This window comes from Muntiacus reevesi, chromosome 13 (assembly GCF_963930625.1).
Source record: "Muntiacus reevesi chromosome 13, mMunRee1.1, whole genome shotgun sequence".
Taxonomy (NCBI): Eukaryota; Metazoa; Chordata; class Mammalia; order Artiodactyla; family Cervidae; genus Muntiacus; species Muntiacus reevesi.
The window spans coordinates 43,116,883-43,140,147 of record NC_089261.1 but is presented as its reverse complement, the minus strand read 5'-3'; the positions used below and the strand labels follow the sequence as shown (position 1 = coordinate 43,140,147).

At 37.5% G+C, this 23,265-nt stretch overlaps 2 protein-coding genes across 12 annotated transcripts in view; one reads left to right on the top strand and one right to left on the bottom strand.

Annotated features, from left to right (window-relative positions):
* C13H4orf33 (chromosome 13 C4orf33 homolog) overlaps positions 1–18,995 on the bottom strand; it is a 380,208-nt gene extending 361,213 nt beyond the window's left edge. For 4 of the 7 annotated variants that reach the window (XR_010658836.1, XR_010658837.1, XM_065904272.1 and 1 more), the window contains exons 1-5: positions 15,569–15,698; positions 9,384–9,573; positions 6,267–6,327; positions 2,520–2,571; positions 2,065–2,264 (exon numbers count right to left, since the gene is read on the bottom strand). Coding sequence is in view for 5 of the 7 variants with exons in the window: in XM_065904272.1 (XP_065760344.1) it covers positions 2,065–2,264; positions 2,520–2,571; positions 6,267–6,327; positions 9,384–9,564 (494 nt within the window). In the remaining 2 variants the exon portion in view is untranslated. Of the gene's footprint in view, positions 1–2,064; positions 2,265–2,519; positions 2,572–6,266; positions 6,328–9,383; positions 9,574–15,568; positions 15,764–18,852 lie in introns of those variants that run through there. The other 3 variants (XM_065904274.1, XM_065904273.1, XM_065904275.1) reach the window with 3 other exon arrangements.
* Positions 18,996–19,133: 138 nt separating this feature from the next.
* SCLT1 (sodium channel and clathrin linker 1) overlaps positions 19,134–23,265 on the top strand; it is a 218,943-nt gene continuing 214,811 nt past the window's right edge. For all 5 annotated transcript variants that reach the window (XR_010658816.1, XM_065904109.1, XM_065904107.1 and 2 more), the window contains exon 1: positions 19,134–19,657. Coding sequence is in view for 4 of the 5 variants with exons in the window: in XM_065904109.1 (XP_065760181.1) it covers positions 19,624–19,657 (34 nt within the window). In the remaining variant the exon portion in view is untranslated. The remainder of the gene's footprint in view (positions 19,658–23,265) is intronic.

The window sequence follows — 23,265 nt, the reverse complement described above, 5'->3', positions numbered from 1 at the left end:
TATTTGTGAAAAACTTGTTCTGAGAGTCTATTTATTTTGTCATATCTATTATAGGACAACATTCTATTTTAAGAATCTCAAAGGTAAGATGTATTCACATGTATAGTTTTCTTACTCTAGCCATCAAACATTCAGCTCTGAAAATATTCACCTATATCTCAAAGCACTCTCCTTTCAATTCTGCAAATAGCTCCCTCACAGCTGAAGAGAGAAATAAAAATCAACCATCAAAACCTGACTCATTTCATCTAGTCTTAAACAAATCACATTATATTCTCACAGATATTTTCATATTCAAACTCTGATATGATTTCTATCAGTTATACAAACAACTGTTTTTAAAAAGTTTCAGCTCAACAGATTAAAGGATAGACTCCTTTGTCAAAGCAAGGCAGAATTATGTAAAAAAGAATTAAATATAATTCTTTTTTTCTCTTTCTAGGAAATCATTTAACTATTAGGATTTACTATCATTTAACTATTAGCTTTTTACTGTGGCCTAATGAGGAGAGAGGGGCTTCCCAGGTGCCGCTAGTGGTAAAGAATCTACCTGCCAGTGCAGGAGATGTAAGAGATAGGGTTCAATCCCTGGATCAGGAAAATCCCTTGGAGGAGGGCACAGCAACCCACTCCAGTATTCTTGCCTAGAGAATCCCACGGACAGAGGAACCTGGTGGGTTACAGTCCACAGGGTCACAGAGGGCTGGACATGACTGAAGCGACTGAGCATGCAAAGAGGAGAGACAGGTTTAGCTCACATGCTGCAGTGCAACTCAGCTCTGAAGGAAATCCCTCTGTGCTAGCCGGCAGCATAATCACACTTTTACCTAGAGTAAGCATCCAATAACCTATAAACAAAAAGCCCCAAATACAGGAGTGCATTAGCTTGTGAGAAGCCAGAGAAACAAGTCATCTTGATAAGAAAGCCCCGAGTGAGTGGCATCCAGATTCCTGTCCCACTCTGCCCACCTGACCAAGTGAACCAGTTTTAGTCACAACTGTCAATCCCGATTAAGCAGCTAAGGAAACAACATCGAAGGATAAGAGAAAGGAAGGGAGAAAAGAGGCTGCTTAGAAAGGGTCAGGACCTGGGAGAAAAGCAAGGGGGAAAGCGGAAAATATGTCAGGCAGAATAAAGGAACAGGCATGAAGAGATAAAAATGCAAGGAGAGCAGAGTAAGAACATTACAGGAAGGGCAAGGGAGAAAGACAGAGCAGCACCTGCGAAGGGTGGAAAGGGAGGGAAATCAGTCCACCACGGCGCACAGCCCACTAGGATGTCTCCACTGGGCTTGTCCAAACATGCAGGCTCACCAGGCGACCTCGGCCACTGGAGTACACTCAATAGAGTGCGACTCTCAGGGGCTACTTGAGTACTCTCAAGTTGCCCCAGGACAGGGTCTGGCTTTCCTCCTCCTAAGTGGGTAGTGTCTGCAGCAGTCCATGAAGCATTCATAAGACTGGCCGGGGGCTACATTCTCCTTAAGTGACAGCTTCAGGTGCAAAGAGATCAGACTTCAATGGAAAATTTGCAGGTGGCTCCTTGGCTTGTATGCCTGCTGCCCCACAGGAGATAGTATTTCTTGTAATAACTCTATAGGAGTAGCTTCCAGGGTCCCCACAGGGTACATTACTGTTAAAGGGAAATACCTAAGCCCTGCTGTCCCCATCTATGCTGACATTTTTATCGTCATGAAGTGACCAGGAGAACAGAACTAGAGAGTTAACTTAAGGTCAGATTCTCAAGCAGCAGAAGAAAAGATTTATTAACCCACCACTCACACCAGGAAATACAGATGCCTCTGGTCATTTACCTCTGAGAGGGATCATAAATAAATTTGCAACTATACTTCAATGCTAATTGCTATAGTACTCACTAAGAAGATTCTTCTCACACTACTGTGGAAATCTAAGTGCTCTACTGACAGCAGTAGAGAGACACATATAAGACTCTGCTTATATGTGTCTTCTTTGACCAAAAAGTGTTACTGCTACCCTACCACGAATTAATTTAAAAAAAAAATTCTTATAGTTGGTGCATATTTTCATTTATTTTCTACTTACAAATCAGGTTTTTGTCCTTGCTGCAGCTCATGTTGAGGTACAGGGTAAAGAGCTTCATAGTTTCTTTTATCTTTTGATCCATGAATTGCAAATGAATTGAATTTTGTCACATTTGGTGGAAAATAACTCCAAGGAATATAAGCACTGCCTTGCCATTTTGTTTCTCCTCGGGACACTTTGAATGACAGATCAAGTCCTTGCTACAGAAACAACATGTGAAACACAAAAAGGTCTATTCATATTTATACTTTAAACTGGAGAAGAAAATGGCAACCCACTTCAGTTTTCTGGCCTGGGAAATCTCATAGACAAAGAAGCCTGGTGGGTTGTAGCTCGTGGGGGTCATGTGAACAACCCATGAACCAGGAGTCGGACACAACTGAGCAACTGAACAACAGCAGTAACAATATACCCTGTACACTTAAGCATTTTGTCTCATATTTTCATTTACTTACTTTCCACACATTTCTTCTTCCAGAGAGTAAAAGCACCAAATGCTGTCCATGGCTGTAAAATTTAAAATTCTTCTCAGATTGGGAGAAAATAATAACAAATGAGGAAACAGACAAAGGATTAATCTCAAAAATATACAAGCAACTCCTGAAGCTCAATTCCAGAAAAATAAACGACCCAATCAAAAAATGGGCCAAAGAACTAAACAGACATTTCTCCAAAGAAGACATACAGATGGCTAACAAACACATGAAAAGATGCTCAACATCACTCATCATCAGAGAAATGCAAATCAAAACCACAATGAGGTACCATTACACGCCAGTCAGGATGGCTGCTATCCAAAAGTCTACAAGCAATAAATGCTGGAGAGGGTGTGGAGAAAAGGGAACCCTCTTACACTGTTGGTGGGAATGCAAACTAGTACAGCCACTATGGAAAACAGTGTGGAGATTTCTTAAAAAACTGGAAATAGAACTGCCATATGACCCAGCAATACCACTTCTAGGCATACACACTGAGGAATCCAGATCTGAAAGAGACACGTGCACCCCAATGTTCATCGCAGCACTGTTTATAATAGCCAGGACATGGAAGCAACCCAGATGCCCATCAACAGATGAATGGATAAGGAAGCTGTGGTACATATACACCATGGAATATTACTCAGCCGTTAAAAAGAATTCATTTGAATCAGTTCTAATGAGATGGATGAAACTGGAGCCCATTATACAGAGTGAAGTAAGTCAGAAAGATAAAGAACATTACAGTATACTAACACATATATACGGAATTTAGATAGATGGTGGCGATAACCCTATATGCAAAACAGAAAAAGAGACACAGAAGTACAGAACAGACTTTTGAACTCTGGGGGAGAACGTGAGGGTGGGATGTTTTGAAAGAACAGCTTGTATACTATCTATGGTGAAACGGACCACCAGCCCAGGTGGGATACATGAGTCAGGTGCTCGGGCCTGGTGCACTGGGAGGACCCTGAGGAGTCGGGTGGGGAGGGAGGTGGGAGGGGGGATCGGGATGGGGAATACGTGTAACTATATGGCTGATTCATGCCAATGTATGACAAAACCCACTGAAATGTTGTAAAGTGATTGGCCTCCAACTAATAAAATAATATTAAAAAAATAAATAAATAAAATAAAATTCTTCATGAGTGTTTGAAACGATCATTATTTTCTTCACTATCTTTCACGTCCACGTGTGTGTGCACATGCTAAGTTGCTTCAGTCACATCTGACTCTGTATGAACCCATGGACTGTAGCCTGCCAGGCTCCTCTGTCCATGGGATTCTCCAGGCAAGAACACTGGAGTCGCCTGCCATGACCTCCTCCATGTGCATGCTTGTGACTAAGTTTCCAAATAATTAAAGGATGCAGTATGCATACTAGATAATTACAGGGAGAGTCAGTGTGTTCAGTTACTTAGAAATGACTTATTTCCCAGGCTAAGTGCCATCAAATGCATAAAGTTACACATGTTCAGATTCCTCCTTTATATTATCTAAATAAGAAATATGAAATATTTCAATTGGTTAGACAATACACAGTATGAAAAATGGGTGGGATATTTGGAGTCCATTAGAAAACTTATTTTGAAAATTAAAGCATTCTAAGGGAAGCTGGCACCAATTTCCAGGTCAAAATCCCACAACTTTTTAAAATGTTATTTCTATAAGAAAACTGTCTTGAAGCTCATTAAGGAGATAGAAAATAAAAATAGAGGTTGTCTAAAACTACTTAACAGGCTGAAGACTTTAATTTGTAACTAGGGGCTCCCCTGGAGGTTCAGAGATTAAAGTGTCTGCCTCCAATGCAGGAGACCCGGGTCGATCCTTGGATCGGGAAGATCCCCTGGAGAAGGAAATGGCAACCCACTCCAGTATTCTTGCCTGGAGAATCCCATGGATGGAGGAGCCTGGTAGGCTACAGTCCACGGGGTCACAAAGAGTCAGACACGACTGAGCGACTTCACTTCACTTCCTAGTACAATTGCCCTCGACTCCATCTGCCTGTTGTGTTTTCCTGCTTTCTACCATTAGTTCTGATACTGATGTCCATTTTAAAAAAGAAGCACAACATATCTCCACAAGAAAATTCTAATAAGAGTGAATAATTGGGATTATCCATGTCAATATAAGGATTTCAAACAGCTACATGAAGCAAATTTACCGTCTTTGTAAAAGACTGTATCTAAACATTTGGCACAGATGGTCTATTGAGGGTTTTCCAGAAGGATTTCCTTCAAGAAATGAGTCAAAGAGAAACAAGTATTCTTTTCCATTTAAAAGTTCTCTGCTTATTTTTATTGTTATTATGCAACCATATGAATATCTTAAGAGCAACAAAAGGTCTTACAAATTCAAACATATTCAAATTGCTTTCCTAGAAGTTAACTGTTATAGGAGTTGCTTGCCTGAAACAAAACCAAGATTATTGATTATTAAAAACTGTCCTAATATATCTAAAACTGAACTTTTAGAATTTTATACACAATGGTTATTGAATAATTTTCTAACAAAAGATAAATCTATTCAATGTATTTTGTGCTAAGTCATCACTTTATGAAAATAAACTGATACTATCTGAAAATTTAAGCTAAGGATGTAGCTTAAGAAATTCTAGCAGATCCACGTTCTTGACTAATTGTCCATACAAGTTATAAACCTATTTGCCTTAGCTTTCTGATGCATATGGGGAAATTTTCTTACTTCACACTGTATTTTATGATAATTAATCATATTTCTCAAAAAATTTTTTGACATGTTATTTGAAGGGTAACAAAGATATATAGTAACTTCTGAAAAACTATAATTGTAAACAGTTATATTAGCAAGAATTCAAAGTAAAAGAAAACTGTATCCAAAATCTCATTTAAATCAATTGTTTGGGACTCTGCTTAGTCTACAAAAGGACAAAGACTGCAAGATAACTGATACTGAAGAGTACTGAAATGTCATTTTAAAATAGTAATGGTGTATAAATAAATATTTCATTTCTAAATATTAACTTTTCTTACAATTTAGATAACAGATAGGCATAAATTTACTGTTTCACATCTAGAGCAAAGAAAACTGCCAACCAGGTAGACAGTTCCCAAGGATCAGTTAAATTTGTACAGAGAGAGTCCATGGTTAATAATTTTCTTAAGTCTAGGAAAAGCCACATGTGATTTAGTTTTAATCTGTGGCACACAAAATGACATAGTATATACTCAGTAAATGAATGATGAATAAAAGGAGGAATAATGAACACATAGTTATGTAATATATAAGATTAAAAATTTAACCTAGTTATTAAAAGAATCCCCTAGGGTCATTTTCATAAAGTAATCATCACTTTCATAAAGTAATCATTTTCATAAAGTAGTTCAATTCATTATATCTATATGCTTCTTTATTTCTAAATAGTTAATATATAATAATGCAAATTTATAGTGTAAATAATCAGTTTGTTTTATAAGAATTTTTCATTTTGCAAAACAACCTTCAAATTTATTAGAAAACATTAGTGAATTGAAAATAGTATCAATGTAATATTTTCTAAAACATATTCTACATTACACATCTACTTGAAAACAAAGAATTACATATAATTTAGATAAATTCAGACTAGCATTCCCACTAATTAGATAGAATTAGTGAGCTTTTATTACTCTATATTATTTATAATTAGAAAATAATTTGTTCAAAATATATAGTAATGAGTTAGAAAAAATATTTTATACTTACGGACAAAGTTCAACTTCTAAATACTGTTCAGTTATGTCATTCAAGAAAAATGCTTCCACAACTTTTGAAAACAGAGGTAGGACAAATAGAAAAATTTAATTTTGCTTCAACAATAAATAATCTGTTTATATCTTTAGAATATAAATGAATGAATACATTATCTTTAATTAAAGCTATATCACCATGAGGAAAAGAAGAAAATAAAAACTAGACACTGCCTGTAAGAAAAAATACATAAAAAATAAATCATCTTTTTTCTCCATTATCAGTCAGTCAGTTCAGGTGCTCAGCCGTGTCCAACTCTTTGCAACCCCATGGACTGCAGCACACCACGCCTCCCTGTCCATCACCAACTCCTGGAGTTTATTCAAACTCATGTCCATTGAGTCGGTGATGCTATCCAACCACCTCATCCTCTGTCGTCCCCTTTTCTTCCTGCCTTCAATCTTGCCCAGCATCAGGGTCTTTTCTAATGAGTCAGTTCTTCACATCAGGTGGCCAAAGTATTGGAGTTTCAGCTTTAGCATCAGTCCTTCCAATGAATATTCAGGATTGATTTCCTTTTGGATGGACTGGTTGGATTTCCTTGCAGTCCAAGGGACTCTCGAGTCTTCTCCAACATCACAGTTCAAAAACATCAATTCTTTGGCGCTCAACTTTCTTTATAGTCCAACTCTCACATCCATACATAACTACTGGAAAAACCATATCAGATAGCCATTAAATAAAAATATTAATAAAGCCTAGTGCTGGTGAGGTTGAAAAGAAATGAGCATTATCACACAGACTCTGAGCTAGTTATCTTTTTCAAGGAATTTATCCTAAAGAAATAATCACACAACTGAGAAAAGAAGTAGCATGCTATTTATCAAAGTATTACTCGAAAGAAATGGTCTAAATGGTTTACCTCCTGTTATATATAATTAAACCTATTATATAGGAGAGGCTTCCCTGGTGGCTCAGATGATAAAGGATCTGCTTACAAAGTGGGAGACCTGGGTTCGATCCCTGGGTTGGTAACATCCCCTGGAGAAGGGAATGGCAACCCACTAGTATTCTTGCCCGGAGAATCCCCATGGACAGAGGAACTTGGCCGGCTGCAGTCCATGGGGTCACAGAGTCGGACATGACTGAGCAACTGAGCACACATTATGTAGAAGAGCTGCTAAAAAAAATAATGAAAACTGTGTACTCCATGTAACAGAATATAATTCAGTCATTAAAATAAAATATACAGTTAAGTATTTTTGGTGCAGGAAAGATACAAGGAATGATACTTGATAAGTAACCTGCAGAGCAATAAGCTAGTGTACATGAAACAAAAATATACACATATGCCTGTGCTTAGGGGCCTGCAAAATGTGCACAAAAATGTTACGACTGTTTATTTCTGACAAGCGGAATACAGTGGGGTGATTTTTCTTTACAATTTCCTGGAATTTTCTGAGCATGCTTATTTAAAAAATTAGAGAATTATAAAAGTGATATATGCTTATTATCAAAACAATATAAACATATATGTAGGTAAAAAGTCAGTCTTTTTCTTCCCATTTTGCTCTAAAACCTGTCAGACTTCTGCCTTTCCACAATCTATTTTACCTGCATAGATTAAAAAAATGTATCTATAAAATCATTTCCTGCTTACAATTTGCTTTCTTCACATATATACACACATGCAAGTTCACAGCATACAGATGACTTATTCTTTTTAATTGCTGCATAGTATTCTTCTATAGAATGTTATGATTTATTAACACAATCCTTTATTGATAGACATTTAGGTTGTTTCTAGTTTTCCATGTGTTATTTTTATAATAATAAAATATATAAGATATGGTCCCATTAACAATTCAGTGAGTCTTATTATTCCTTTTAAAGTCTCTTACCTATGGCAAGGATAGTAGAATGAAGAAGAGATACTGAATTAGAGAAACACTTAGGAGGTGAAACTGATAGGACTTGATCCAAATATAGAGACAGAAATGGATATCTTGAAAAGACATCACATTTCTATATTTGGTGATTTGATGTATTATGGTGCCATTGACTTAGATTGGACAATTAGGGAAAGAAGTAGGTTTATAAGAGAAGTGAACTTGTTGAGTTTAGGATTTGCTGAGTTTAGTGGCTATAGTACCTCCAGTATATAACTCACATTAGTGTGAGTGACTAACATGATCAGGAAATTGGTATATAAAAGTTATATATCAATAAGAAACAATATAAGTTTAAGATGTGATAAATTAACACCAACAAAATGCATGCTATACAGATGGTATAGAGAAAGTAGATGTTAGTGTGGACTAGAAGAGTCATCAAAGGTTTCTTTGAAGAAATGGAACCTGAATTAGACTGTGAATGATATGTGTCAAAGGTGAGGGCTTGAATGAGAAAAGGTACGTAAATGAGAATATGACCAAAAGGTTAGACTACCTGCCTTTAGGAAGTTAAGAGCTTTTGATTTAATATGATAGCTCGATTCATGAGTACCCTGAAAGCTTAGGGGAAGGATTTGAACCTTATCTTAGGGACAGTAAAGATCTGTAATCTAGGGAATGGCATCATAAAGATTATTTCAGAAAGATAAGTTTGGTAGCTTAATTAGGATTCATTAGAAGGTGATCATACAGCAAACCTGAAACTGCGATTTCACGGCAGTTCTCTTAGCCTTCCTTTGATGTGTGATTATTTGCCAGTATAAAATAAAAACTATACTTCATGTTGACGTTGATGATGTTTTTATAATAAGTAAAACACCCCAAAGCTTCCATAAAGAAGGTTTATAAGGTTAAAGTAGCCATTTGAAGATACTTAAAAACAAAACAGGAATGCTGAACTTTTCTTAGAATAGGTAACAGACGTAAAGGAAGGAAATATAGCAGCAATTTAAAAATCTGGATTTGTAATTGCCATTTTTCACTGTTCTAGTTATATAGCCAAAGTCCATAGGTAATGGTGAAAAAGTCAGAATGAGAGATCGGTAGGAAATATCAGAAAACTGCACATGTCAGGGGCTGAGAAGCACTCACTTCCTTAGAGCAAGATAAAATAATAGTTCTATGAGAGGTTATTATAAAAAGATTTATGTTTGCAATAAAATACAGCACTTCTACTTACCTTCATAATCCCACAATTGATTGAAAGGTTTTCCTGGTTCTCCTAGTGGGGCTGGAGGATCACTGAAAAATGGAGCACTGACTTCCATCATCACTCCTCTGTCACCTGGATTCAGCCTGACAAATACTGGCTCATGCTTCACTGGAAAACCATCCCAAGTGTGTTCAATTTTAAAATCCATCTAAAGACTCTAAGGGGGAAAAAAAAAGAAAAACTAACAATTTACAAATGTTTCCTTTAGAAAGAAATGAAATGAAAATTTCCAAGCCAAATAGCAGGCAGGAAGGCAGCAGAGTGACAAGAACACGATTCTCAGAGTCAAAAGGCTATTCATGGTGTGGTAAATTATGGATATGGAATTCTATTATAATAGGTGATTGGATGCTAAAATTGTTAAGACTAGATCTGCCTCGAGTTACATTGTAAAGACTGTATCAAAATAATTTTTAAGAACTGTAACTAATCCATTGCAAACTGTTCATTTACTTAAAACTATAAGCACTATAAGTTCATATGCCATTCTTTGTCTGATTGTAAAGTGTGCAGATGAATTACTGGATTGCCTGAGAATTAAGATCTTTACAGTAAAATTCAGCTTGATTTTTCAAAATCTGTATAAATGAACACAAGCATTGCTGTTAACACAGTCCTTTCGGCTAAAATTCTTTTCCTTTTTGCAGTGAAAATGGAGGGAGGGGCTTCAAGCATTTCAAAGACTGGCAAAGGTTAACATTGTCATCCCTAGTTTCAGAATAAGGTTTTTCTTAGCCTTTTCAATCTTTGATATTTCAAGTGTTAAATGACCACGTGCTTGGTTAATCCCTTCTCTCCAACTGAAATATGGTAACAAAATCTGCGATTATTAAACTTTCAAATAGAAAAAGTACATCTGACACAAGCAGTATTTTCATTTTAAATTGTTACTCTAAGCATTAAACAGAAGGACACAGTGTTAAATTAATAAAATTATGTTCTGTTGAACACTATGGATCAAGCACTTTATAAATATTTAATTTCACAAAAACTTGTAGAGAAGCTACTATTATATATTACAAATGAAGAAACAGACATGTACGAAACCAAATAGCTAGTAAACCAAGAAACTGAACCAATGTCAGTCATGCTTTCCCAGATGAACATTTCAGAAATCTGCAAATAGAGGGAAACCTTATTTAGGATTGACAGACTCCCCCCAGTTATACTAGGTCCTTATGTCTTGCCCAAAAGATAATCTTGATTAGTAAATGATGGTATTTCTAGACTTATCTGAAGTCTTCGAATGCATTTCTTTGCTTCATGTTATTTTTATTGCAAATAATAAAGTTCCACATTTTGAATAAATTTGCTTCAAGACATTTTGTTCAGGTTTACTGAGGTATAATTGACAAAAAAAAAGTATATACTTAAGGTATACAATGTGATGGCTTCATAAAAACTATACTTAAATAAACTTATTCCAACAAATATATATTAAGTACCTACTGTGTGCCCAGCACTGGGAGATCCAAATATATAAGCTGTGTGTCAGATAACAAATCCAAGAGCTTCAAAAACCTTTTTGTAAAGTATGTAGTTTTCTCAATTTTCACTATATGCTAACAAATTTTAATAACTTCTAAAATTAAAAAATAGTTACGGTATCACAAGCCATTTGCAGCTAATAGCACTTGAGAAGAAGAGGATATGTTGAGCAATTTATATTCATCATTAAAATAAGTTCAGTGAGTGATAAGACTGTATAAACTGACTCTAATATATGTGGAATTTAGTCCTGATTTGCATGGGATAATATACCTCAACAATAATTTTATTTTGTTCTGTTGAAATATGAAGGCACATTCTTCAAAAATAAATATTTTACCCTCTATTCCCAATTTTGGTACCAGTACCTTCTTGCAGCACAGAGGAAGAAATAAGAATAAATCAAGATGTTAGAAATGCTCACTAAATCTGATTCTGGTACTAACATGCTATACTCCTAACTTAGGGCTTGACAATTTTTGGCAATCCTGGCAAAACATAGCTCAGTGACTAGGAAGTTTTGGTAGATTCACTCATTCTCCATACAATTACCATATCCAAACACACACAAAACGTTGCATACATTAAAGGGATGCCTATCCTAATCAGTGGGTTTCCACCAGGGAATTTTCAACTCCCAGTTCTTATAGGCCATCATCTCTATCTATAAATGGAATTAAACCATATGCAGTGATGTGCTCCTAAAAATAGCCTGTCACTTCCAAGCACATATGCTGGTTTGTGGTGAGACTGTGGCTTCAAATTACTGCAAAATGTCATCTTAGCTGGAAGATAAATAAACAATAAAAGCAGAGTTACTCTCATTGACAGTATAAGGTAGTGATCATCTAAGTCTTTCCACTGGTTCCTTCTTCCTTTTCTTCTAAGGTTTCTTTGAATATTATTTGTAAATCACTGCAAGAAACATCAGCTAGACTTCCACTAGCAGGGAAGAGCGCCATGGCTGATATGATCAAGGGTAGAACCAATGGAACCAGAAACAGACTTTATTACCTTGGGCTGCAAAATCAATGCAGATGGTGACTGCAGCCATGAAATTAAAAGAGGCTTGCTCCTTGGAAGAAAAGCTATGACAAATTTAAACAGCATATTGAAAAGCAGAGACATTACTCTGCTGACAAAGGTCCATCTAGTCAAAGCTATGGTTTTTCCAGTAGTCATGTATGGATGTGAGAGTTGGACTATAAAGAAAGTTGAGCACTGAAGAACTGATGCTTTTGAACTGTGGTGTTAGAAAAGACCCTTGAGAGTCCCTTGGACTGCAAGGACATCAAACCAGTCCATCTGAAAGGAAATTGGTCCTGAATGTTCATTGGAAGGACTGACGCTGAAGCTAAAACTCCAATACTTTGGCCACCTGATGTGAAGAACTGACTCATTAGAAAGACCCTGATGCTGGGCAAGATTGAAGGCAGGAGAAGGGGACGACGGAGAATGAGATGGTTGGGTGGCATCACCAATTCAATGGACATGAGTTTGAGCAAGTTCTGGGAGTTGGTGATGGACAGGGAAGTCTGGCATGCTGCACAGTCCATGGGGTTGCAAAGAGTCAGACAGGGCAGAGTGACTGAACTCAGAATACAATTTTGACTTAAATTGCATAAAATGACATTAGTTTCATATCAAAACAACAAACTTATTAATCTGCTTAAAGAATACATGAATCTAAGTGTACATAATACAACAAAATCAACTAAAAAGTATGGTCCTGCCCACTAGTTTATAATCTAAAGAAAATACTGGACCTAGACACAGACAATTGATTTTCCTTTCAACTCCCTAGGAACACTTAGGCTTGTGGTGGCTTAACCCCACAACCTTTCTATTTTCTTTGTTTGCATATGTGCTCATACGAAGTAGAGATGATTCATTTTTCAGTGCCCTTCACGACCTGGGCTAGTGGGCATCCGAGAAGCATTCCACTCCTTGTCATTCTCTATTGCCCATACACCACTCTGTTTTTGTTCACAGCACTTAAAACTACATGACCAACTTGTTTATTTTCTCCCCATAAGCTAGAATGCATGTAAATAACAAGAACTTACTAATTTATTTGTGGAGTGAATAACTGCTGTAGTCTCTGGAGCTAAAACTTCATGATTCTAGGATTTTATGCAGGAGAAATCAACTGTATTGGGGTATCATTATCTTTTTCAACACTGTATATTAATATGATGGCAAATAACTAACATAATATATCACATCTAGAAACTTCCTTTCAAATTAGCTTATCAAAGGTTTACTAGTTACTCATTTTGTTTCAGGCACCAAAGCAGGTATTGGATAGTGTACAGAAGTCTATGGGGAGTTGGCAACGGTTCTCATGTAGCTAATCAATCAGGACTCATCCATTATCAACTGGCTCATTTTGCAGTTCAGTTTAATAAAACTGGATCCCTACACCAAGCTAAATTTTAAATGAATCAAAGATCTAGGGCATTTCCTGGCGGTCCAGTGGTTAGGACTGTGCTTTCACTACAGGGCCTGGGTTTGAACCCTACTCGGGGAATTAACGTCCCACAAGACACGAAGCACAGCAGGAAAAAAAAAAAAAAAAAAAAAAAAACCCCAAATAACTAAACATAAATCAAACCACACAAAAACAAGAAAGAAAAAATCAGGAGCTTGTTTTTAAAAGATAATCTTATAGTAGAAAAGAAGCCTTTGGAGAGGGAGGTGGGATGGGGGACCGGGATGGGGAATACATGTAACTCTATGGCTGATTCATATCAATGTATGACAAAACCCACTGAAAAATTTAAAAAAAAAAAAGAAGAAGAAAAAAAAATAAAAAAATAAAATAAAATATAACCACAAACCCAGAATACATTTTGAAAAAAGACTGATACGCCGATACATTTGGCTATGCAAGCATTTAAAAAATAAAAGCAAAAGTCCATCTTCCTCCACCACAAAAATTAAAACTTGCCATTACAGAATCAAAGACAGTCTGGGAAAAATACCTGCAATTCATAGTTAAGATAAATAACTAATTTGTTTAATGTTTAAAGGACTTCTAGAAATTAATAAGGAAAATATCATATCAACAGAAAAATGGTGTAAAAGTATGAATAGCCAGCACACAGAAAATACAAAATGTTCTATCTCATTAATGGTAGAAATGCAAACTAAAACAATAAATTACTATTTTCCACTTATATTGTCAAGAATCAGAAAGTTTGATATAATGCCGTGATAATGAGAACACAGAGAAACAACCAAGAAGTTATTCGTGCATAACTGGCACAGACCCAGTAAAGAGCATCCCTCAGTAACTATCAAAGCAAAAAATGCCAATAACCTTTGACTCAACAACTCTAGTTCTAGGAGTTATTACACCTGTACCCATTCAAAATGACAAGCTATAAAGATATTTGTTGTAACACTGTTCAGAATAACAAAATATTGTTAAGCAACGTAATCACCCACAGGTAGAGGAATGGTAAATAAATAATGCTATCTCATACAACGAAATAGCCCACAGCAGTTAAAAAAAGTGAGGCAGCTCTATATATACCAACTAAAATATATTAACTTAAAAAAGCAAGGTCCAAAAAGTATGCATTTACTTAATAAAAAGGGAGAGTATTTGCATACATGCTTGTGAATCCATCTACTAGCTCAGGAAGTCCATATGAGACACCAGTGTATCAGTAATTGCCTTTTTGGAGGGAATTATCTGCCTGAGATAACTGAAGAAGTTTTACTTTCACTGTATCACTTTTTTAACGTACTTGAGTTTTATACTAAAACAGACATCCATAACTATTAAAAAATAATTTAAAATACTGAAAAAAAAGTCTAATTTAAGGCTGGACTTCTCAAGCGTTTTTGTGAATACCTCTTGTCTCCCTCACGTTTTGCACGCTGAACATTTCTAAAAAGTCAGAGTGAATATTAGGAATATTACTGAAAGAATACATTCATTCAAGCAGAACATCACCCTAATATACAATTTTTTTTTCTTTTTTTGGCAAATTGAAGAATTATTTTATATATTATAGCACCTAGAGTTACTGGTTTCCTAAGTGTCTTTCTCATATTTCCAATTTTGTTTAATCTAATATACAATTTTAATGTTGGCTGTGTAGACTTTCTTAAAAAGAATGTTTATTAATATGCAATTTCTCACATTTTAACTTCTAGTCTTCAAATTAATCTTATCAAAAAGAAAGTCAAAAGTAATTCTTTTCATACTTTACTTCTACTACGCGAAGATCTTAAAAAGGAAATGAACGATGAGAATGGAGACAGAACCCCGGAGCATTAAGTCTAGAGAGGATTTAAAAAAAAAAAAAAATTGCATAAAGGATAAAAGAAGGAAGTTATGGGAAATGTGTTTTCTCCATAAAACATTTTGTAAGGAAAATTTCCAAACTCTATTCACGAAATTTTTTTTTTTCAGTTTTCTACAGTAAGATTTTTTTTTCCAGTTTGCGTCCTCACCCCACCACCACTTGCCACCTCCTCCACGCATTTGAGAGAGAAACGGAGAAATGAGGAAGTTAGCCCGGAGAGTGGGAGGAAACCGCCGCCAGAACCAGCAGCTGAAAAGTACGTTGCCAGAGAAAAGCCAACAGGACTGGGAGCGGGTGAGAGGAGTGACGAGAGGGGAGAAAGCATAACAAGAAGAGAACACAGACCCGCAGGCTCCCAGTTCGCCACTCGCTCGCTCCCGGCGGCCGAGGTCGCAGGGAACGCGCAGCCCCCCAGGCTCCGCCCCGCGGCCCGCACGTCCTGGGGGCGGGGCTTAGCGGATAAAGCGCAGACACCTGTTGTAGGACCGCGGGTGAAGAGATGAAGGCTTTCAATTGTTCCGCAGAAGTTTGAGCAGTTTTCTAGAAAGAAAAGGAAGGGAAACGCAGCAGTATTTACAATTGTTGCGCAACTTAAAGACCAAGTATATATCATTGAGATTATAATAGAACATGCGCGGCAATAATTCAAAGTAACGAAAGACTAACTGGCTATGTAAGCAAAAAGTGTTAAATATATTACACCAGCTGTAAGTAATATCCTAGCTGTAAATTATCCTCTACTACTGGTAGGTCTTAACATGGCGGTTCTAACATTGGAACCAGACTGAGTTCCAATCCAAATTCAGGCACTTTACAACTGCTATCAGGAAGTTACTGTAAAAAAGGGGGTTTAAAAATAACAACTACCTTACACGGTTTTGTGAGATTAAATGAGTTAATGTACATGGGGCAGAGTACACTCTCAAAAAAGATTGTGTGTATGTGTGTGTTAGTAGCCCAGTCGTGTGCAACTCTTTGCGGCCTAAGTAGCCCACAGGCTCCTCTGTCCATGGAATTCTCCAGGCAAGAACCACCGGAGTGGGTTCCTTCTCCAGGGGAGCTTATGCTTTAAAAAACTTTCTTGGGGGAAAACAACTTTTGTGTTTGTTTTACCAAATGATTATTTTTACTTTTTGTGGGAGAGGGAAATAAGTGCTGTTCAATAGGTGTAGAATTTCAGTCATGCAGGATGAAATAGTTCTTTAAGGTTTAACACCTTAAAGATTGAGTAGATTTCATGTTATGTGTTTTTTACTACAATAATTATAATAATAAAAAGACAAGCTTAAAAAGAGAGATTGAATTGCCAGGTCATCTTCTTGGTTGGGAAAATATAATTAATAGTTGCTAAAAAATCACCTTATATGGCATTTAATATCAGACAAACTTAAAGTTTTGATCCTAGCTTAAATTTCCAACTTTGTATTCTTCATGTTTTTCTCACAGTGCTCAATGTTAGTTTATTGCATAAATTAGTATTAGTGCAATCAATTGACTCTCAAAGGTTTTCCTTATTGCAGAAATAAATCTAACATTACATGAAAAAGTGACTAGATAATGGTTACAAACATACTAAGGATTTTTCTCTCCCTTTTCTCATTCACTGTACTCAATTACAGTAATAGATATTTTTTATGCACACACATTCTGTAAATTAATTCCTTCATCAGATGCTTATTGAGTGCTGTGTTCCAGATACTATGATGGAGCCTGAAGTCAAACTGTAAAACACTATGATAGACACTGCAGGAAGAAGCATGAAGTAACTACAAAGGGAAGCACCAACCTTGGGCTAAGTGAGTAGAAATCAGAAGGGAAGTTTTAAAAAGGGAAAACACTAGACGGGATACTTTAAAGATACGTGAAATCATAGCAATTTTGTTTCTTAGAGATTAAAATTATTTTCAAACCCATTAAAATTCAACCAGTAAAAAATATTGTAACCAAAACAAAAACCAAAATACCCCACCACACCTCAAAACCCAAGAACTATAGTCTGTATCGATATTGACTGTATAGGCCAAAGAATTCAAGTGCAGAGGTAAAAATTCCAATTTCAGATATTTAAGTTATGTAATATAAAGACTAACTCATCATTTGCAACCAGAAAATACTGTCTGCTTTCACCCACACTAATATCAACTTCTAGTGATGTAGAGTTAAGCTTATAACTACTTGTTTGGTGCCAAGTTAAATCACCTGACAGTATACCAAGTTCAAATATAGGGGAAGATAGAAGCAAACCCTTGGGGAGTCAGACATTTCTGAAGAAAACGCATTGGTTGACCTTTGATAGTGTTGGAGCTTGCACTCTCAGTTTCTTCTTCCAACAAGCTTTTGTTTGAACTTCATGGCCACTAAAAACCAGATCAAGTTCAATCTTCACTAACTCGAACTAAACTTTTTATAGATATTATATACCTCCATATTTAACAACCAATCTGTAGAGGAAGGGACCATATCATCCTCTTAATAGTGAGTATGGAGAAAACCTGTAATAGGACTTCGAATACCTAACTGGATACAGCAGGACACATTTTAAAAATGTCTTCATCCCTCCTAACTCAGTCTGTAAAGAATCTCCGCAACACAGGAGACCAGGGTTCGATTCCTGGGTGGGGAAGATCCCCTGGAGAAGGAAATGGCAACCAACTCCGGTATTCTTGCCTGGGAAATCCCATGGACAGAGAAGCCTGGGGGGCTACAGACCACGGGGCCGCAAGAGTCGAACACAACTTAGCATCTATAACCATCACCACGATTAGTTTTGGGCTTCCCAGGTGGCTCAGCGGTAAAGAATCTGCCTGCAATGCAGGAGCCGCAGGTCGGATCCCTGGATAGGGAACATCCCCTGGAGTAGGGCGTGGCAACCCACTCCAGTATTCTTGCCTGGAGAATCCCATGGACAGAGAAGCCTGGTGGATTACAGTCCATAGGGTGGCAAACAGTCTAACACGACTGAAGCGACTTAGCACATTAGGTTTTATGTAACAGTATCAGCACAAGACAACAAAAACATCTTGAACTGTTCATCAAGCAACATCTATGACACGTCTTAGAAACTTTACCTCAATTCATAAAAACACATTTACTGAACTGACTTCAAGTTAACATTTTTATTGCTGGGACTGAAAATTCCTCTAATCTTAACTGTTAAATAGTGATGAGGTTCAAATCTAGATAAAATCTTTTTTTTTTTTTTAACGGGGATTGTAATCCGTCTACAAATGTAAAGTTTTGCCTAATTTTTCTTGCAAAAATTGTAACTTTTGTCTTCCTTTTTTGAGGAAGCAAAGTTCTCAAGAAATAACTGCTGAGTTTGCAGGATCTCTGGAGTACTTCTAACTTCATGCCTTATTGCTACACAGCTAACTATATAGACAACAGCTGTGTCCTTTCTCCAAAGACCCACGTACTTATTTTCTGGAGATTACCAAATTCACACCCAGAAATCCTCCATCCGTACAGCTCTGGAGGTAGATGCTGAAGACGCCAGCCTGGATTCTGCTCCCAGACGCAGAAACCTAAGTACTTTCCAACCATCCGCTTTGGCGAGTGGGTTCTCCCAGATCAAAAGTGCTTGGCAACAAAGATACTGGGGCACTTAAAATATATATTTAATAACCTACCTATGTTTACCTTTTTTTTTCTTTTTGAAGGAATAAAAAAAATTTAAAAATTAAAAAAAAAACCACCTGGGTGACTCCCTCGCTCCGTCCGAAGACACAGGCCCACCAGCGCATCCGCCGCCACACAGGTGGCTGGCTCAGCCCGCTGTCATCCAAGTTCCCACAGCCCCGCCCGTCGCTCGACAAACAGCCAATAATGTGAGAGAACGCCAGGAAGCGCGATGACGTAAGCGCTGACGCCCGCGTGATGACGCAGCGGCGTCACCGTCTCCAAGGAGCGGTCTGGGGCACCGGTTTCAAAGTCGCAGGGCGGGCCGAGTGGACTTCCGCTGCTGGACCCGGGCTTCTCGGTCTTCCTGGCCTCGCTCCCCGCCCCTCCAAGGATGCCGCCACCCGGCTGCCCGCCGGCTCTCTCGGCGCTCTCCTGAGTGGCCCGACACGACCCCGAGTGACCCGCGGGACGTCCAATATATCCAGCCGCGTCCCTGGTTCTACTTGGCTGGGATTCGGGTGAACGTGAAACAATTCACTTGGCGGGTCCGCAGCAGACCTGAAATTTGGTGTCTCGCTTGAGCGAGGAACTGGGCTGGGACTCGAGAGAAGGAGGCGCGGCGGGGCTGTTGACGCCGCGTGAGTAGGATGCTGATCACACCGCTCGAGTGCTAGACAGCCTCCGGAGCTTTGCCTTAGTTTTGCTTTCCCGCACTGCGAGCTTTGTGTCTTTTTGAGAAAAGTTAAAGGTGGTGAAAGCTCCAAATAAATTTCATCCAAATGGCCACAGAAATCGACTTTCTGCGAGATCAAAGTAAGCTCCACATTCCTTTATTGAGAATTCTCATATGTAATGTTTAATGTCGTCATCGTTGACTAATACTATCTGAATGCCTGTTGGGTACGTGGTTATTTGTAAAAACTTAAAAGAAGTTAAGCTGCAGAAAAAGCTTGATGGTATATATGAGGATACGCATACATTAAGCAGGAGTGTTTGGAAAATACTTAAGCTTACGAGGGACTCTGCTAGATGCACGTTTGTTATGCTTCTCACATGCTCTGGAGGAATTAGAGGGCTAATTGCCAGGAAGAGTTTCTAAGCCTGCAGTTAGAACCTGGAGGCACAGCTCTGGCCATTTGTTCAAAAGATATTTATTGAGCTCCTCCTGTTTCTATTATGTGCCAGGCACTAGACAGTCATAGCTGCTATGAAGATAAGGAGGACTGTTCTACCCTCCAATAATTTAATTTGAGGAGGGAAGTATATGATTTCTATAAATACACTGAAGTAGTAGCAACAGTCTGCTGCAAAAGAGCACTCTTTTGCCTCAGGTTTCTCACAGGGTTGGTCGAATGATTAAGCGGCCGTTAAAATATGTGCAGGATTTAGAATAGTATCTGATGTAGTGCTAACAAATATTAACTATTACAGGGTTATAATTTACTGTGGTTAAGGAAGGTACTATTTGGGCTGAGACTTGAAGTAAAATATAAATTTACTAGATGAAGAATTGTGTGGTTGAGAACAATATTTACAACATTGGAGGGATTAGGAATATGCTTTGTTAAAAACTTTGAAGACGGTTAGTTTGAATGAAATTTGATGTATACAGGGAAATGGCAAGTAGAGCTGAAAGGGAAGAATTTGGCCAGATGGCAAAGGGCCTTTTCTGCTGTGTTTTCAGGAGTTGGAATCTTTGTACAGGTTATAGGAATCACTGAAAGGAATCCAATTGAGAGTAACCTGATCAGTTTGTGATTTATTTGAAAAACCCAGCTGGCTGTTATGAGGAACATGCATTACAGCAAGTGCAGTCAGGTGATTGTTGTTATTATCCAGGTAAGACGTGAACTGAGGTAGGTATAGTGAGATTGGAGATGAAAGGATTTGGAAGAAAGGTATAGGGCAACTAAGGTTTTTGGCTTGCTTGAGCAGCAGGGAAGATGGGGGGGGGGGGGGGGCGGGGAAATGGTACATTCCATTTTGGAAACACCATAGGCCAGTGGTTGAGAACTCTGCCTCTGGATTCAGTCTGTCTAAACTCTGTGTTAGCTCTGTCTGTTTTGTATGTCTTTGACCTTGGGCAAGTTACTGAGCTTCTTTGTGCCTCAGTTTTCTTACTTGTAAAATGGGTATAATAGCACATGGTGTAGTTCTGAAGGTTAAATGAGATGATGCAAATAAAGCACTTAGCATGGTGTCTAGCACATTTTAGGCGCACACTTTATATTATCTAAAATCATGAATGACATGTATGACACTATAACATTACCATTGTTTGTTAGGTTTGATGTGGGAATATCCTTCACCCCATAAAGAGGACTAGCTCACCACCATCTGGGCTGTGTGGGACAAGAATTGGTGTTGAAAAGTTTGGTTGGGGTGGAAGAGTTCCTGAGACACTCATAAACTGTTTTAGAGGAATGCACCAGCCAGAATTCTTAAATAAAACTGAAGTCCAAATACCAGAGAGAACGATAGAAGCCATGGTAAATTATTTCCTGAAAAATGAATGGTAGTTCACCAGAAGAGAAGTGTGTGGAAGAAGGGAATTTTCAGAGGGACCAAAAGAAGCAAAGACTTGGAGGCTTGAAATAACTACTTATTCAGGAAATTGGAGCATGGAATAGTAAGGTTTGCAGGAAGAGATGAAAATGAGTGTTGGATGTCTATGAATCTCCCCTTTTTTCCTTTAGACCTCATATGCCAATTATAATTGGTGGGTGACTGGATTAGTTGATTAGCTAAACACCACATCAGGTAAATACAGAAAGCTTACCCTTCTCCCATCTACCTCTGACCTTCTCTTCATTGACTTCTATTGATTTTGAGCCTCCTTTAATTTGTTATAGCATATTTGCAGTACACCATTCGTCCACCTCCATCTAAGAAGGCAGGTCTGATAGTCCTCAGGGACCTGTTCAAAGAGGTACATGTTATCAAGCTAAGGAGTGAAGAGTTTATTCACCAGTGCAGATGGAGCCTTTTTTTTTTTTCGTTCTCTTAGGAGTGTCTTTCATAGAGCAGAAGTTTTTAATTTTTATGAAGTTCATTTCATCAATTTTTTCTTTTATGGATATGTCATATATAAAAACTTGGGCTTCCCAGGTGGCACAATGGTAAAGAATCCACCTGCCAAAGCAGCAGATGCAAGAGACGTGGGTTCAACCCCTGGAGTAGAGAAAATCACCTGGAATAGGAAATGGCAACCCATTCCAGTATTCTTGCCTGGAAAATTCCCTGAACAGAGGAGCCTGGTGGACTAGTCCATGGAGTTGCACGAAGTTGGTCACAATTGAGTGACTGAGCGTACACATATATCTAAAGATCTTTGCCTTACTCAAGGCCGCAAAGATTCTCTTCTATGTAGTCTTCTAGAATTTTTAAATTTCATAGATTTTAAAATCTATGAAGCATTTTAAGTTAAATTTTGTAGAAGGTATGAGACAAGGGTCAAGGTTCACTTTTTTTACATATGGATGCACAGTCGAAAAGACGATCCTTTCTCCATTAAATTACCTTTGCATCTTTGTTAGAAAGTCAGTTGAACATATTTGTGTAGATCCACTTCTGTTCCATTGATCTATGTGGAAACCAAAGTCCTGTTTTGATTATCACAGTTTTATAATAAATCAGTGTGGCCTTTCAGATTTGTTCTGAAAAGAACTGTGAAAACAGTTGTTTTGACTCTCATAGGTCCTTTGCACTTCCATATACGTTTTAGGATCAGCTTGTCCTGCAAAAAAAAGGATGCTGGGATTTTGATAGGCATTGTATGACTCTCTCGATTAATGTGTTTAGAATTCACTTAATGATACTGAGTCCCCTGACTAATGAAAAAAAATCTCTCAACTGATATCTCTTCTTTAATTTTTCTCAGCAATATTTTATAGTTTTTAGTATATAGGCTTTGCACATATTTGGTCAGATTTATCTCTATATATTGCTGGTTTTGATAACCAGCAATAACAGTAAACTGTTATTCATTTACTTTTCATTTCTGATTTATCATTTCTAGTGTATGGAAATACTTTGTATGTGTGTACTTTACCCTGTCAGCTTTCTAAACTCACTTATTAGTTCCAGTAGGTTTAATGTAGAGTCTTTCAGATTTTCTACATTGACAGTCTTTTCATCTGTAAATAGACTGTTTCACTTCTTCCTTTCCACTTTGGAATGCCTTTCATTTTCTTGCCTTATTCTACTTACTGGAACCCCCAGTACAGTGTTGAGCCAAAGTGGTTGGAGTAGACATCCTTGTATTGTTCTTGATTTTAGGAGAAAATATCTGTTTTTCAAAATTAAATATGATACTAGCTGTAGTTTTTCCATAGATGACCTTACTAGGTTGAGGATACTAATTTCTATTCCTAGTTTTCTGAGAGTATTATTTAAATCAGAATGAATATTGGATTATTTTT